This window comes from Culex quinquefasciatus, chromosome 2 (assembly GCF_015732765.1).
Source record: "Culex quinquefasciatus strain JHB chromosome 2, VPISU_Cqui_1.0_pri_paternal, whole genome shotgun sequence".
Lineage (NCBI taxonomy): Eukaryota > Metazoa > Arthropoda > Insecta > Diptera > Culicidae > Culex > Culex quinquefasciatus.
Genome location: NC_051862.1, coordinates 95,982,972 through 95,997,486, shown reverse-complemented (window position 1 = coordinate 95,997,486; position 14,515 = coordinate 95,982,972). Strand labels below are relative to the sequence as shown.

The following is a 14,515-nucleotide window of genomic DNA, read 5'->3' as shown; positions in this document are numbered from 1 at the left end:
CACCGGGTTTATGGATGGTCCCTGTAAACTGCTTGTTTATTTTTCAAAGAAATCATTGATTTTCTGGTACAAACACCTGATGAGAATGCTGCACCTGTTCAGTATTTTGTCTACATGCTATTTCGAGTCAATTATGAGACCCAAATAGACAACTTGCTTTGACCAGGGTATCGAAACATTCATTTCATTTTTCATTTTCATTCATGTTTATCAAAATATCACCATTAGGGGCAAATCTGGCCGATTTGGAAAGAGGAAAAATTATGGTTTGAGTTTTTGCTGCATTTATACTATTTTCCAGTCGCCAAAGTATTCGGAATGAACGTTAAGACCCTTCTGAAGACGGACATCCAAATATCCTGTTTTTTACCCTTAGGGACCATCCATAAACCACGTGGACACTTTAGGGGGGAGGGGCGATTGTCCATGCTCCATACAAAAAAGATTTTTTTTTGTATGGACAATTGCCCACGGGGGTTTCGAGATTACCAAAAAAGTGTCCACGTGGTTTATGAATGGTCCCTTATTAATAATTGCAGTGTCATCAGTAATTTAAAAAATATTTAAAACTGAATTTGATTTGAGATTTTCTAAAAAAAGTGTCCACGTGGTTTGTGAATGGTCCCCAATCGCTCATCAAAATACCAACTAAGGGACAAATCGAACAAAATGAAATAGAGGTGGGCAAAAAAAGAGCGAGCCGCTCAAAGAGCCGGTTCACTGAAAAGAGCGAACGAACCGTGGCTCACAAAAAAATAACCGCGGTTCTTTTTTAATCTCCGGTCTTTTGAAAGAACCGTTTCAAGATGGCATGATTTTTGATATAAATATAATTTATTGAATTTTCAAAAAAAGTAGTATTAAATTTGTTTTTGAGAATTGGAAATGCTATTTCAAAAATGTCAATGCTCATAAAAATTAATCCCAAAAGTAAATGATTTGTTAAAATCTTACCAAAAATGTACTGAATACTGAATATTTTATCGATTCAATCATAGTGTAGAAAAAGTTCACAGAAAATTTTCTCCAAATAAAATATTAGCATTATTTCAATTCATGTAGAAATTAATTTAATTTTAAAATTACAAGCAATTTTTCCGGCATCCTAGATTTAAGTTTGGATGCCATTCTATCACACGAATGTTTAGGTTCGAGTAGAAATCTTGCCATGAAGACCACCAAGACCTATGGTTTTCAAGGGCATCTTCTCGTTTTCAGTTTAATTTTTTTTATCAAATAATTTATAAAAGTCCAGTGTGAAATAACTTATAAAATCACACAATTCTTAAAAAAAATCTTTTCATCCAAATTTTGAAAAAGAGCGAAAGAGCCGTTCAAAAGAGCGGTTCTTTTTAATGAGCGAACGAAAATGAGCGGCTCCTAAAAAAGAGCGATTTTGCCCACCTCTAAAATGAAACCTTTCCAGAGGTCCACAGGATGAAAACGTTATCAATCGATTTGTCTGGGTTTTTTTTTAATCAAACCAGCGGCCGCTTTTCGTAACAACTCAAACTGTTGCTTTTGTTATATTTTTTTAAGATTTCAAAAACTCAACTTGTTGTGATTCAAATATGAATAAAATAATGGGTTAATTTTATTAGAGTATCATATCACAAACTTCCTATTCGATAACTAAAACATTGTCTAAGGTATCAAATCAATCAGAAAATTTCATCTCAAGGCATGATTGTTCGGAAATTCACAAACCATTCAAAATGGCAAGCAAGCCTAAAATGCTTTTATTTTGGAACATAACTAGAATTTAAACAATCTGAACAAAATTGAAGTTCATATGCTAGTTATTTATGAAAACAAAACATACTGGATCTTATAGGAGCGGCCGTGGCTGCCTGGTTACGGTGTTCGCTTTGTAAGCGAATGGTTTTGGGTTCGATTCCCATCTGCTCCCAACGAGAAAGTTAAGAACACACAAATTTTGTAATGATGAATATGAACGAAAAATCAAAGTCGCTCGAGGCGGGGTTCGATCCTCCGTCCTTTGGATTGGTAAGCAAAAATGCTAAACACTAGGCCATGACGACTTGGTGAACTTGGACTGGAATTAGGAATACTGTTACAGAGAGCGAGTTGTGGCGCTATAACCACGGCAAATAGTGTCCAGGGCATTCGTGGAGATACAATGTCCCATCCCAGAGGGTCCCGGATTATCACACCTTCTTAGAATGGTGCTCCCAACGAATACAACCAAATATCTCGGAGCGTATGGTGGTGTGTCCCCACGCTTCTTCCTCCCCTGTCGATTCAGAAATGTGTTGTTGTTCGAACACTTAGTGCTCAAACTCAACCCAATTACGAGTCATCTCTGCGATACGGCTTTACGCAGTAGGCCTGGCCGCTTTAACGCTTGTGTTGTTTCAATGCATTCTAATGCAATGGCGCACTACAAATGTTAATAAATGACAAGAAGAGTGCTAGGCGTCATCTAACCTAAAGCACTCTCCAGGATCCATTCGAAAGATTGGCTGCGCTAGGGTCTGATTAGATTAGATTAGATAAGATTACATTAAAACAAAACATACTGGATCTTAGAGAAAATGTGTTTGATTTCTCTTTCCTTTTTCAACATTTTTTAACCCAGTCATCAAGGAATTGACGCACCGAAAATAAAAGCACAAAATGTATCAGTTCATCGCATCGCAGATTGTCCCCAGGTTGTTGAAAAAAAAACACCCGAACTGGTCACCTGTTTGGGGCGATACGGATGACAAATAAGCGGCAACGTGAGTGACATCATCCAGGCGGACCCTTGAAACGACGGCGGCGTTCCGCGGTTATGATACCCTACTGATGTACAAGTTGGACTCAACTTGAAGTGCGAAATAAAGCACACACACACAGAGTACTTATCTTTGCGCACGACCTGATAAGAACTGCCCATTACTGTTTCACGTAATGCACCCACCATGGCTGGTTGTTTGCGGTGAACACCATGGACAAGTGGCAAACGGAACAGATATCGAGAAATAAAAACATTTAAGAACTAATGGAGTGGTTACTTCTTAACAGACGATTTTACAATTGAACAAGTCACGCGGAACCATCAAGTACCCTGGAACGATGATTGATAGCATTCCAATTTGTCACCAATTTTAACCTTGTTGCTTCGGAATTTTGCTTGATTTGAACTTGAACAATATCCACAGTTGGCACAGCATGCGTCTCCATCAAAGATATGCTCTTTAAGGAGACGCATGGTAAATGTTAACATTTCGAGAGATAATGCTGTCTGACAGTAAAAGTTTCATTCTTGCATAACAGCAATGTTCAAGCCCTGCTCGATTAAACTGTCGCACAAAAGTTGTATAATATAACAAGGAGAGCTCAATAAAAAGTGGTTGCCATTTTCCCGCCAAAATTGTCCCTGCATAACCGGTTCCGGACCTGGACCTTTCTTGCATATATTTGGCCTTTTAGCTACATGTACGGCAATATTATGCGGCAAGTTTATTACTCAACATATCGCAGTTGTATCGGCGCAAAAATGGTAACTTTCTCTATACCCTATTATAATCATCCGGTCCAGGATTCGTCAACCCGTCCGTCCCTCCGAGGCCACCGAAGAGGGCAGCCAGCAAGATTGCGTACTCAGGCTGCCAGGCATTCGACATTGAAAAGGCCGAGGCAGCAAACCACTTTTACTTTCCTTTTTTTTACTTGCTTGCACGATATTCTTTACTTGGAGCTATTCGTTTTTGTTCGGTTTTTATTTGAACATATCGAATATGCCGTTTGGCAAGGTTGACAACCTGTTTTGCGTTGAAACTCGAGGCTCGTTCCTTCTTCAGGCACAATGATATGGCGAACATTGCATTACTTTTTTTGTTATATCATTAATCAAGATAATATTTTCGTATGTAGGTATTCTGGACTAACATTTGGAAGAGGCGGTGCCACTTTGCTCTTACACGTGTTCAAATGGGAAGAACGGCTTTTAGAGCAATGTCATACCACCCCTTTCAGATATTGCTCCAGGATTTTTGGAGAAATGTCTATTATTATGATTATGCAGATCGGTGACCGTAATTTTCCTTAGAAGCATAAGTCGTTCCTTAAGTTATCACAGCATTTTCAGCATTTTGTAAATTTTTTGACAATTTTTGACATTGGGCCAAAGTAATTTGTTACGGATTTTGCCATTTCTCTGGTTCTTTTGAATTGAACTCAGTTCATAAAATTTCCTCATATTTTGGGGAAATGTTGATAAATAATTATAGAGCAATCCTATACGTAAGCATTTAATTTGTTTTTGTTATTAAAAAATTGCGAGAGGGGATTGTTTTTTGACCCGTAGGCGTCGGAACTCTTTGCTTAAATCCCCGTCAACCTCAACCTCGTGTATAAAACATTCAATACAATTTGTTCTGTTCTAAAAATGTATGTTTTGAAAAAAATAAAATATAATTCTAAATATACATTTTAGGTTTTAGGTGGTGCAATCCACAAATGGGCATTTTTCGAGGGATTTAAATATATTATTAAATATTACCTTCCTCGATGAAGAAGGCTATAAAGTCACTCGAAAAATAGCTTCTTAAATAGCTCTCGTAGACCCACCTTCACGTGTACATATCGACTCAGAATCAAATTCTGAGAAAATGTCTTTGTGTGTGGTGGGCTTATCATTATTTTGTCATTAGGTTTTTCTCAAAACTGACTTGACCGATTTTTCCGTATCGCCTTCTAGATCCGTCATCAGAGGTGACATCGGGTCTGGGGGTAGGATTTGGTCATACAAATTGCAGCATTTTTGTATGACCCAATCTCACCCCCAGACCCAATGTCACCTCGGATGACGGTATAGCTACAGTTGAGTTTCTGGAAGCATAATAAATTGCTGAATCTTACAAAAAAACGATACTTAATCCACCTTTAGGTGGTTGGTGCCTTCCTCACATTCATAAAGTCAATACATTCAGTAAAAATAGCAACATTCACTTAACATGTTTAACAAATCAATTTTATTACTGATTTCTTTTGATAGGGTTCGCAGACCTTCAATTGTTCTGGCTCATCGGCAAGGTCTGATAAAAAAAACCTATCCAACGAAAGTTCACATGGAAGATTCAGGCAATATTTTTATCACAATATCTCAGATCCGGCCTCCATAAAGTGAATTAATCACACTTAAGTGCTAATAACTTTGTATAGGGTTGCCAGATCCTTGATGTTTTAGGCTCATTTGAAAGGTCTTTTGATTATCTATGGGTCGCATGATGGACCCGGACATAATTTTTACTGAAATATCCGAGATCCGGCCTCCAAAAAGTGTATAAATAGCACGTAAGTGCTAATAACTTTTGATAGAGACCTATGAGACCCCAAGACGGATCGAATGAGACTAATACGGTCAAAATCCGTGCATCCAGTCCGGAGATAATCGAGTGACAATTTTTTGTCCACCCACCTACACACATCCACACAGACATTTGCTCAGAACATGATTCTGAGTCGATAGGTATACGTGAAGGTGGGTCTACGAGGTCGAATTAAGAATTTCATTTTTTTGAGTGATTTTATAGCCTTTCCTCAGTAAGGTGAGGAAGGCAAAACGTTACTTAATTCACCTTTAGGTGGTTGGTGCCTTCCTCTCATTTATAGAGTGATTACAATCCTCTAAAGTGTCCACATGGTTTATGGATCTCCCCTAACGTGATCGCAGCACCTACCCAGTCGCGAAATATTCTAGCAGAGCTGGTTCTGCCAGAATCCTGCTAGAACGGTTGAACATTTTTGCTAGAATGCTGTAAGAATATCCAGCTCTGTGAGAACTCTGCTAGAATCCTGCTAGAACGTCGTGACTGGGTAAGAGGTCCTAATAAAAATAAGTGACGAGTAAAAAAATAGACTTCCTACAGACTTTTTGTCAAGATTATACAGACACGGCCTTTGAGAAAATGGCATCCCTCTACACGGCTTTTTCGTGGCGATCAGACCCGACCAGTTGAGGTTATGTGAATTCAGACCATTTTTTTAAATGCTTGTAATTTAAGATAGGTAAGTCAGATCTTGAAAATTCTTACTCCACCTAAAAGGTCTTCTCATATGCTTTCTAAAAATATATAACGTGTGAGTGTTTCATGAAAAAAACACCCTTTTTACCATAATTTTAATTTAACATGAAACAGTTTTTTACATAACTTTTTGAATACATGATAAAACTGAATGAATTTAAATAGCAACTTAGGGGACATTAAGACGGATCGATTAAAACCGTTCCGGCCAAAATCGGTTGAGCCTGTGACGAGATATTCCAGTGACATTGATTCGGTACACATGTCTACATACAGCCAAACACACAGACATTTGCTCAGCTGGTGATTCTGAGTCGATATGTACAAATGAAGGTAGGTCTAGGAGGTCTAATTAAAAAGTTCATTTTTCGAGTGAATTTATAGCCTTTCCTCAGTAAAGTGAGGAAGGCAAAACGTTACTTAATCCATCCTTAGGTGGTTGGTGCCTTGCTCACATTTAGAGGATAATGCTATCAAAATAGATACAAAATGGCGAACCTTTCAGTGTTCTATTAACTTGATTCATTATTCATACCATCAGATTGGGTAGTCAGATCTCATAATTCTGGGCCCTTATGTGCTATAACTTTTGATAGGGTTGTCAGATCTGCAATCTATTGAACTCGTTGGAAAGGTCTTTTGATCACCTATCTATCGACATGAGATATATGATATATGATATATGAGATCCGGCCTCTAAAAAGTGCATAAATAACACTTAAGTGAGCATAACTTTTGATAGGGTTGTCTTTTAAACTCGTTGGAAAGGTCTTTCGAATATCTTTCTAAAAATGTATAACATGCCGAGGTTTCTTACAAAAACCATTCTTTTTACAATCTTCCGGACTTTTGTTAGAATCGTTTTTTTAGCATAACTTTTGAAGTACTTTACTAAACTTTATAATTTTCAATAGCGATTTATGGGACCCAAAGCCGGATCGAATAAGATCAATACGGTCCAAATCGGTTCGGCCAGTGCCGAGATAATCCAGTGCAAATTTTTTTGATCAACATCCCACCACACACACAGACATTTGCTCAGAATGTGATTCTGAGTCGATAAGTATACATGAAGGTGGGTCTAAGAGGTCAAATTAAAAAAATCGTTTTTCGAGTGATTTTATAGCCTTTCCTCAGTAAAGTAAGGAAGGCAAAAATAAAAAAAAATAGTGCCAATGCATGTTTTCTTAGTTTATTCCGCTTAATCAAATATTTGAAAATTATCAAAAATATCATAACCGTTTAGAACATTTTCTCACCATTCCCACATTTCCAAATTTTCATGGTTTTTGTTGAGTTCAAGTGGAGAGATAACGAGTTAAAAATTATTATTTCTTAAGACAGTTAAGTTGCTATGTAAAAACTTTGGTAAATCTGCATTCACCAAACCTAAAAAAATGCTTTTTTCTATTTATTTATTTATTTAAGCATAACTTGTAGAAATTTCGCTCTTTCCCATGCTACATGTTGCAAATTGTTGAAAACGCTGTCGCTTGCCAAACTACAATCTAAAACACGTTTGCGTTAAAGTTCCATAGAAAGGGTAAGCTGATGTATCCCTTTTACGCACAATTACGTACACTCCGTGCTTCTCTCCAGCTTGTTATTAATATTTAATATCTGGCAATAACGTATCATGCATTAAATTGCACTTGTTCCGCAACATTAGTATACAGTTCCTGTACAACATTAAGTAATTGAGTGCAGCAGTGCAGTGCAGAATTGTTAAAATTGAATCGCCGCAAGCAACACACTCTTTGTGTGATAATGGATGGAAAAATGTGTATCGATGGGAAAAAATACAACATTCACTCTAGGGGGGGGGGGAGGGGAGGTTGATTTTTCCTCGAACGAACGGTGTATGATTTGAAAAGCGAAAAGCATTGTTTCTGCTGCTGTTAGTCGTGATTAGTATAGCCCAGAGAGCAAAACTGTTCACTCACGAACGCGCTGCTATTGTGTGAGAAAAAAAGTCTTCGCACCTGCCTGCGATACTACTTAGCAACTGACTCCTAGGGTCGTTACAGCTTTGATGGATTGATGTGGAAAATTCATAGAGAAATGTCTACGGAGATATCAGTTACGATGCATTCTTTGCTCGGATTTAAAGGGGCACTCACAACAATCAAATGCTTCAGCTAACTTCTCGACTGTGTGTGTGTGCTGCTTAAGCGAAGCAAGGGCGTCTATGCGCGTGAAATCAATTGGCGCGGACAGCCGATTCCTCGATTTTGAACGGTTTTTACCAACTACCAAAACCACTTCTTCGGGGAATCAAAACAACGATCGACGGCAGTAGTACGTAGTGATGAAATCGCTGGGCTCTCAACCTAGCTGGCAATGAAGTCTTTCTTCGAGATTGTTGTTGTTGTTGTTGTTGCTCGCAGATTTACGAGCACGATGGCCACTTCAAAACGCGGAGTTGAAGTTTGAAGAAGTTGAATGAAGAAAGAGATGCAAATATAGAGCAGAGAAAACGACATCATTCAGCATTGCTGCTGGCCCTCTCTCTCACACACACACTGTATGCGGTGTGGTGGTTTAGCCGCATGGCTTAACTTTCTTGCTAATGTTGTTCGATCGTGGGGTACTTGTAACGTTTGTGTTTTTATACCTCTCCCCCCGTGGGGGGCATCCTCATTCCACCCTCTCCCCCTTGGAGAGTATTGCACTTTCCTATGTGCTGTGCTCTCATAATAATGCCCACATGCGTTTTTCAGGTTTTTTTTTCTCATGGATGTGAAGTTTTAGCTCTGAAACATCTTTCTTACTTTCTTTAGCTTGATTACACATTCATTTCATTATAGTTGATGGCCTCTCGGGAAGTTGCTTCCTTTGTAACGTGTTTGATGTTTTGATAAATCAAAAGCCACCTGGAAGTCACGTCAGTAGCTGTTCAGTTTCTTTAGTACAGGAAATAAATGTTATCTGCGTGTTATTCAAATCCTCTTTATAACTGTTAAGCCTCGGTGGTTTAAATACAACAATTTATCAAACAATATTAAAAAAAAAACAAACATCTAAAAATACTAACATTATTTTTTCGTTCGATTAGAAAATGTTTTTTTTAATTGTTTAAACAAGGTCAACAAACATTTACAAAACAATTAGGTAAAATGTTGCAATGAAAAAAACAACAATTATCAAAATAGATAGCCCTAATTTTGAACATTATTTGAGAAACTTTAACAAAGTTTGTGATTTGAAGTATGATCAAATCAATAAGAGTAATATCAAAATTATTTTGCAACAAAGAAAACTTTGCGCTTCTATTTTTTTTATGTTTTCAAACTGAAATTTTTTTCCTTTGCCTACCTCTATCAGAACAGAAGCAATATTTTTTTAAAATGGTGCAATCCACAAATGGCATTCTTCTGGGGATTTCAAAATAACATGTTAAAAAATAAATACCATCAAACCAATTCTCAAAATCGTGAGGAAAAAGTTAGCCATCCGCTTTTTACCGGCTTTCATCTGCAGTAATTGTTAAAGCCACCTTCGAATTTGTTCCAGATTGGGCTCCTCAATCGTCCCAGCTGTCCAAACGTGCCATGTGAGCAACATCCGTTAAATTCCACCCGGTTGTTGTTAATTAATTCCACTGGTTAGTTATTCGACTCGGGTGATATATAGTACAAAAATAGGTACCACACCACCACGCACTATAAAGAACCCTCACTCTATTTTTCCCTGTTATGGCATTTATCCACGCGGTGTCCAATTCCCGGGCCTTCTGAAAAGAGTAGTTGGGGGGTACCATATGTTGGACGAAAAACAGGTAGTGGAAAAAAGGCACGTAAGCACGGCGAAAATGAGGGACCGGATAAAGTTTGGCTAAGGGGAACCAATGTCATACAACACCAAGTCCACATGGGGAATATCAGCAGAGCAGAGCAGCGCGTCAGGTGGTTAAACAAAACTGTCTTGCGCAACATGGTCGTCATTTTCCGTGTTTGATTCTGGATTGACGGTGAAGGTGAAGCCAACCATCATTCTAGTATTTTTTTGTGTTTCTTTTTTCGATTATACAATATTTCTAGAGTTTTTTTAAAGGTTCTATAAACTGCTGTGTTTCATATGTTTATAGCACCTATTAATAAAAACCTTAGACTTGTTCTGTGAAAATCCTTATGTCTCTTGTTTCATGGTTTTCTCAATTCATTTATAGTATTTTTACCAAGCAATTTTCTTGTTTAGCTTTGTTTTTATTGGTAGTTGTAGGCCTATTGTAAAAACTTCAATCATTGTTTTCTACCTATTGGCTGTTTTCATAATTTCCAGTATTTTTAAACTTTTTTTTTTAAGTACGTTTAGACCAGAGTTGTATGGAAAAAATTTCAAAAGAACTATTATCAATCTGAACAGGCATTTTACGGTTCCATTTGGGCCCCTAAACAACCCCCAAAAATTTGGGAGCGATTGGTTTGACTCGGCTTTCTGCAAAACGATTCAAATTTGTATGGAAATAGTATGGGCAAACCTTCTGTTTTACATTTTAATTTTTAGAATTTGATTTTTCACTTAATTTAAAAACTTTTCCGAAGCTTCTGAAAAAAAATTTCAAGGCATTTCAAAATAATTGCTGAAAATTATATTTCCTGCCAACTGGCAGTGTAGATATTTCCAAAGCTTAATTTTTAACCTAATAAGGAAGCAACCTAGCAAAATTGTGTCTTAGGAAAAGTTGTTGTATGTGAATGTGGGTTTTATTTGCTTTTTATGCTTTTATGCATAGTATTGGTTTATTTAAACGGGAACCATCACTTTTATTTTTTTATTTTATGAAAATAAAAAAACTGAACTTTATGCAATACTAAATATGACGAGTTCTGATAAAATCGGAGTTTTGAAACGAGTTCCATTAAGCATTTTTTTTTTGCAATTCCAAAAATATCCTTTGAATATGTTTTTTCAGTAAAATAATCGTATTTCATGTATTTTGTAGGCGTCCATGTGTTACGTCAATTGACCCGCTCTGTCTGTGATTATTGGAATGTTTGCTTGCTACGACGATTTTACGAGAAGTTAATTTATTTAGGGTTGTGTAGGGGACATCTTAAGCTGACTTAGCTGAAGGAAATCTCGTTTCTAGAACAAATCCTGTCATTTTGACAGCTGTCTAAAGTTGAGGTACGGTTTTGGCAAAAATTACCTCTCGAAAAATCAACTTTTTAATATTTATGTTGGATTTGCTCGAAAAGTACCTAAATGTTTGAAAATCTCTACTTCAAACATTGTAGCAAGTCAATACGATTCGCTCAAATAAGAAACACTGTTGGATGAATTATTTTTACCATATCTTTGTATTTGAGTAGCAAACCAGCGACGGAAAAACAGAAAAAACAGCAGGAAAATCTCCTGGTTAACTTTGGAAACCTGCAGCTCTTTCTAATCCAGCGAAAAAGATCGCTAATTCTAGCGAAGCCGATCCCCCAAACAGCATTTTTTTTACTAAAGCAGTTATTTTATTTTGGTTTTGAAACCAGCGAAAAAAAATATCGATTCCAGGTAATTTTTCAGGCTGAGAAAATAGCGACGTTTTCGCTAGTTCTAGAGAACCTTAAAAAATTTAAAATTTAAGCTTTTCACAACTCATACAGTATGTAAAATAGTAGTTGATGCAACAAGTTGCAAAAAGAGGATTTTTTCAGCACGAGTCGTACATTTATCCAACGAGGTTCACCGAGTTGGATAAATACGAAGAGTGCTGAAAAAATCAAGTTTTGCAACGAGTTCCATACAACATTTTTTGCAATTCCAAAAAACACACACTGAGTGAAATTTGAAGTCAAAATTTCATGTATTTTGTCAATAAATCGTTTAAATCAAAAAAATGTTGAAAAGTGTTACTTTTCGAAACAAGTGCTGAAAAGTTCAACTTTTCAGCACCCATTTGAGTGCTGAAAAGTAGAACTTTTCAGCATTTATTTTGAAAAGTGTTGCTATTCGATTCTGTTATTTTTGGTACAGAAAAGTAGGCTATTTCGTCGTTCAAGAATGACAGGAAAAGTAAGTAGTTTCACGACGGAATTGCAAAAAAAGTATTTACACCCTCGGACACTATGCGTATATTCTGATGAAACATGTAAAGTTTGACAATTTAAAGTTTGACAGAAACCTAGTACTACATTTTGTTCAGAAACTCATGCCGAACATTTTGCTACAAAAAGCTCATGGAAAGATGATTGCTATAAAAAGTTATATAACAAATAAAATTACAAAAATAAAAAGGTGTGCAAAAAAAGTTTGTACACCTTTCGAAAAATTAACATAGATAAAGTTATTTGTTGGCAAATCACCATAAATCCAGTCTCCCAATTCCAAATAGGCATCATTGACTGATTAAAAAAAATAATTTGGATTGAATATAAAGTTTACTAACTACTTAGTATAAAAGTTTATATAACTCTGAACATTCTAGATAAAACTTATCTAAACTTAATTCTGCAAACTTTTAATTCAATTAAATGTCGACATATTACCATAGAATTGCTAAATAAACATTTTGGAGTGGATATAACACCGTTTTGGGAGTCTTTGTATCGATAGAATAGATTTTTCGTTGGAATTTCGTACCAACCCGGAATTTCGTCGTCGGAAAATCCGCCGGCATCCGAACCGGTCCACGATTCACAAGTCAACCTATGTGGCATCGGAAAGGGCATAAAATTTCCGATCTTTTGATACCCAAACATCTAGGGTTTCTATAAAACCTACGTTTTTAAATACCTAGGTAAAAACGTTGTTATGGTTTCGTTTGAGCAACCTGCCAAAAATGTATGGACTTTTGTAATTTTTGTTTTCGTGGATCAAACTGACTTTTTGTTCAGGTATTTAAAAACGTGGGTTTTAAAGAAAACCTAGATTTTTTGAGGACAGGAAAAATAGCTAATTTTGATGAGGTGTTTAGTGTGTAAAAAATCAATAATAACACAAATTTATCGATTACTGGTTAAGGTTAAGCTAAGTTATGGGCCCTAAATAAATAAATAAATACATTTTTTTTAATTTCTATAACTATCATCAAGTATGGACTACATGTTTACAAATAAATGTTTTAATTTTTTGTTACTTTTTCTTCAAGTTCCCCAACATGGAAAAAATGAGTCCAATTAAAACGTCTTAGCCTTGTTTAACAACATATGTCAGCCGATGTAAAATTTACTTATCGGGACACCACCTAAATTGTAGCACTAACTGCCCCAACCCAAAAGCAGAAGCCTGGCTGTCATCACACCGCTGGACAGCAGCGCGTTCGAGAAATGCGAGAAATGCCCCTTTCACAAATCTGGTAATTCATCTCAACAACAGCGACAACGAATACGATGAAATTGTCCATCTCACTTACCTCAACATTAATTTGCCTCATTTTATCGGTCCGAGTGCGCTCCGAGAGTTGGTAATCCGGTTTCGCGATCCGCACCGATGTGATTGTGGCCTGCTATGATTGATGTCAGCGACTTTTTCTTCTCAAATTGTCCAGCGCCAACTGTGATGATGATGTACGGTACCGTCGCGTATCTCTCTCTCTCCACTTCTTCGCGTAGCTTCTGTTTCGCACTCTAAACTGTATCGTTTGCCACACTTTTATACTTTTTCAACTGATGTGTCACTTGATTGGATTCTTCTTGTTGTTTTCTCTTTTGCTCTGTTTTTTTGCACTCTTTTGTACGCTTTAATAGCCTTTTTATAAACGGTAGAATTTGCGAATTGTATTCAATCGAAGCGATGGTACTTTCCGACAGGAACACACCTCAAAAATTTCTCTTCAAAGTCTACGACTTGCTCGTTTAAAACAAAGCTCCATCAATTTTCCACTGTACGACATTCACTTAAACTGTTAGCCCTATACAGTGCGCTCTATCAATTAAATAGAAATGGAGAGAAATAATTAAGGTGAGTTTTATTTTCCTATTTCCGGTCCTTCCCCGGCGGTGATGCCCTCTTTGAGACAGGTGATCCACCGACGTCCGACGAAGCGTTTCCTCCTATAACTAAAACTAAACGCCACAATCACCATTCACAGCAAAATAAAACAAAAAGCGAAAAACGACCCAAACGAGAGAACGGGAGAAAGGTCGACGGGCAGTTAAGTCTGACTTAAGCCCCCCAAAAGCAAAGCACCAACCAACTCCAATCCGTCACACAGCGCTGCGCTGACAACGACGAAACGACCTCCACTCTGTACCACGGCTCGGTGGATACTGAACAACTGACTGTCGACTGCCGACTTCCAACTGAACCTATTCCAGCGCGGCCAAAGTTGAACAAAAGAGTAATTACAGCTTCGGTTGTGCTGCTGTTGGGGCTTCTTTTACCGCACCGAAACGAATTGTGGACAGAGAGTACACCGAGAGCGAACCGACCCATGAGCCTAGGCGGCACACATACGGTACGGCACCTAACCAAACTCTCTGGATACCATAAAAAGACCATAAAGATACGGTAAAATGTGTGAACTTGGAGGAAAGTAAGGAACTGTA

The 14,515-nt window shown here is 37.2% G+C and overlaps 1 protein-coding gene across 2 annotated transcripts in view; it reads right to left on the bottom strand.

Annotated features, from left to right (window-relative positions):
- Positions 1 to 14,293, bottom strand: part of LOC6031449 — a 60,089-nt gene extending 45,796 nt beyond the window's left edge. Inside the window, exons 1-2 of one of the 2 annotated variants that reach the window (XM_038253803.1) lie at positions 14,161 to 14,293; positions 13,381 to 13,892 (exon numbers count right to left, since the gene is read on the bottom strand). In XM_038253803.1, coding sequence (XP_038109731.1) covers positions 13,381 to 13,401 — 21 coding nt within the window. In that variant the 5' untranslated portion in view covers positions 13,402 to 13,892; positions 14,161 to 14,293. The remainder of the gene's footprint in view (positions 1 to 13,380; positions 13,893 to 14,160) is intronic. The other variant, XM_038253804.1, reaches the window with a different exon arrangement.
- Positions 14,294 to 14,515: the final 222 nt, after the last annotated feature.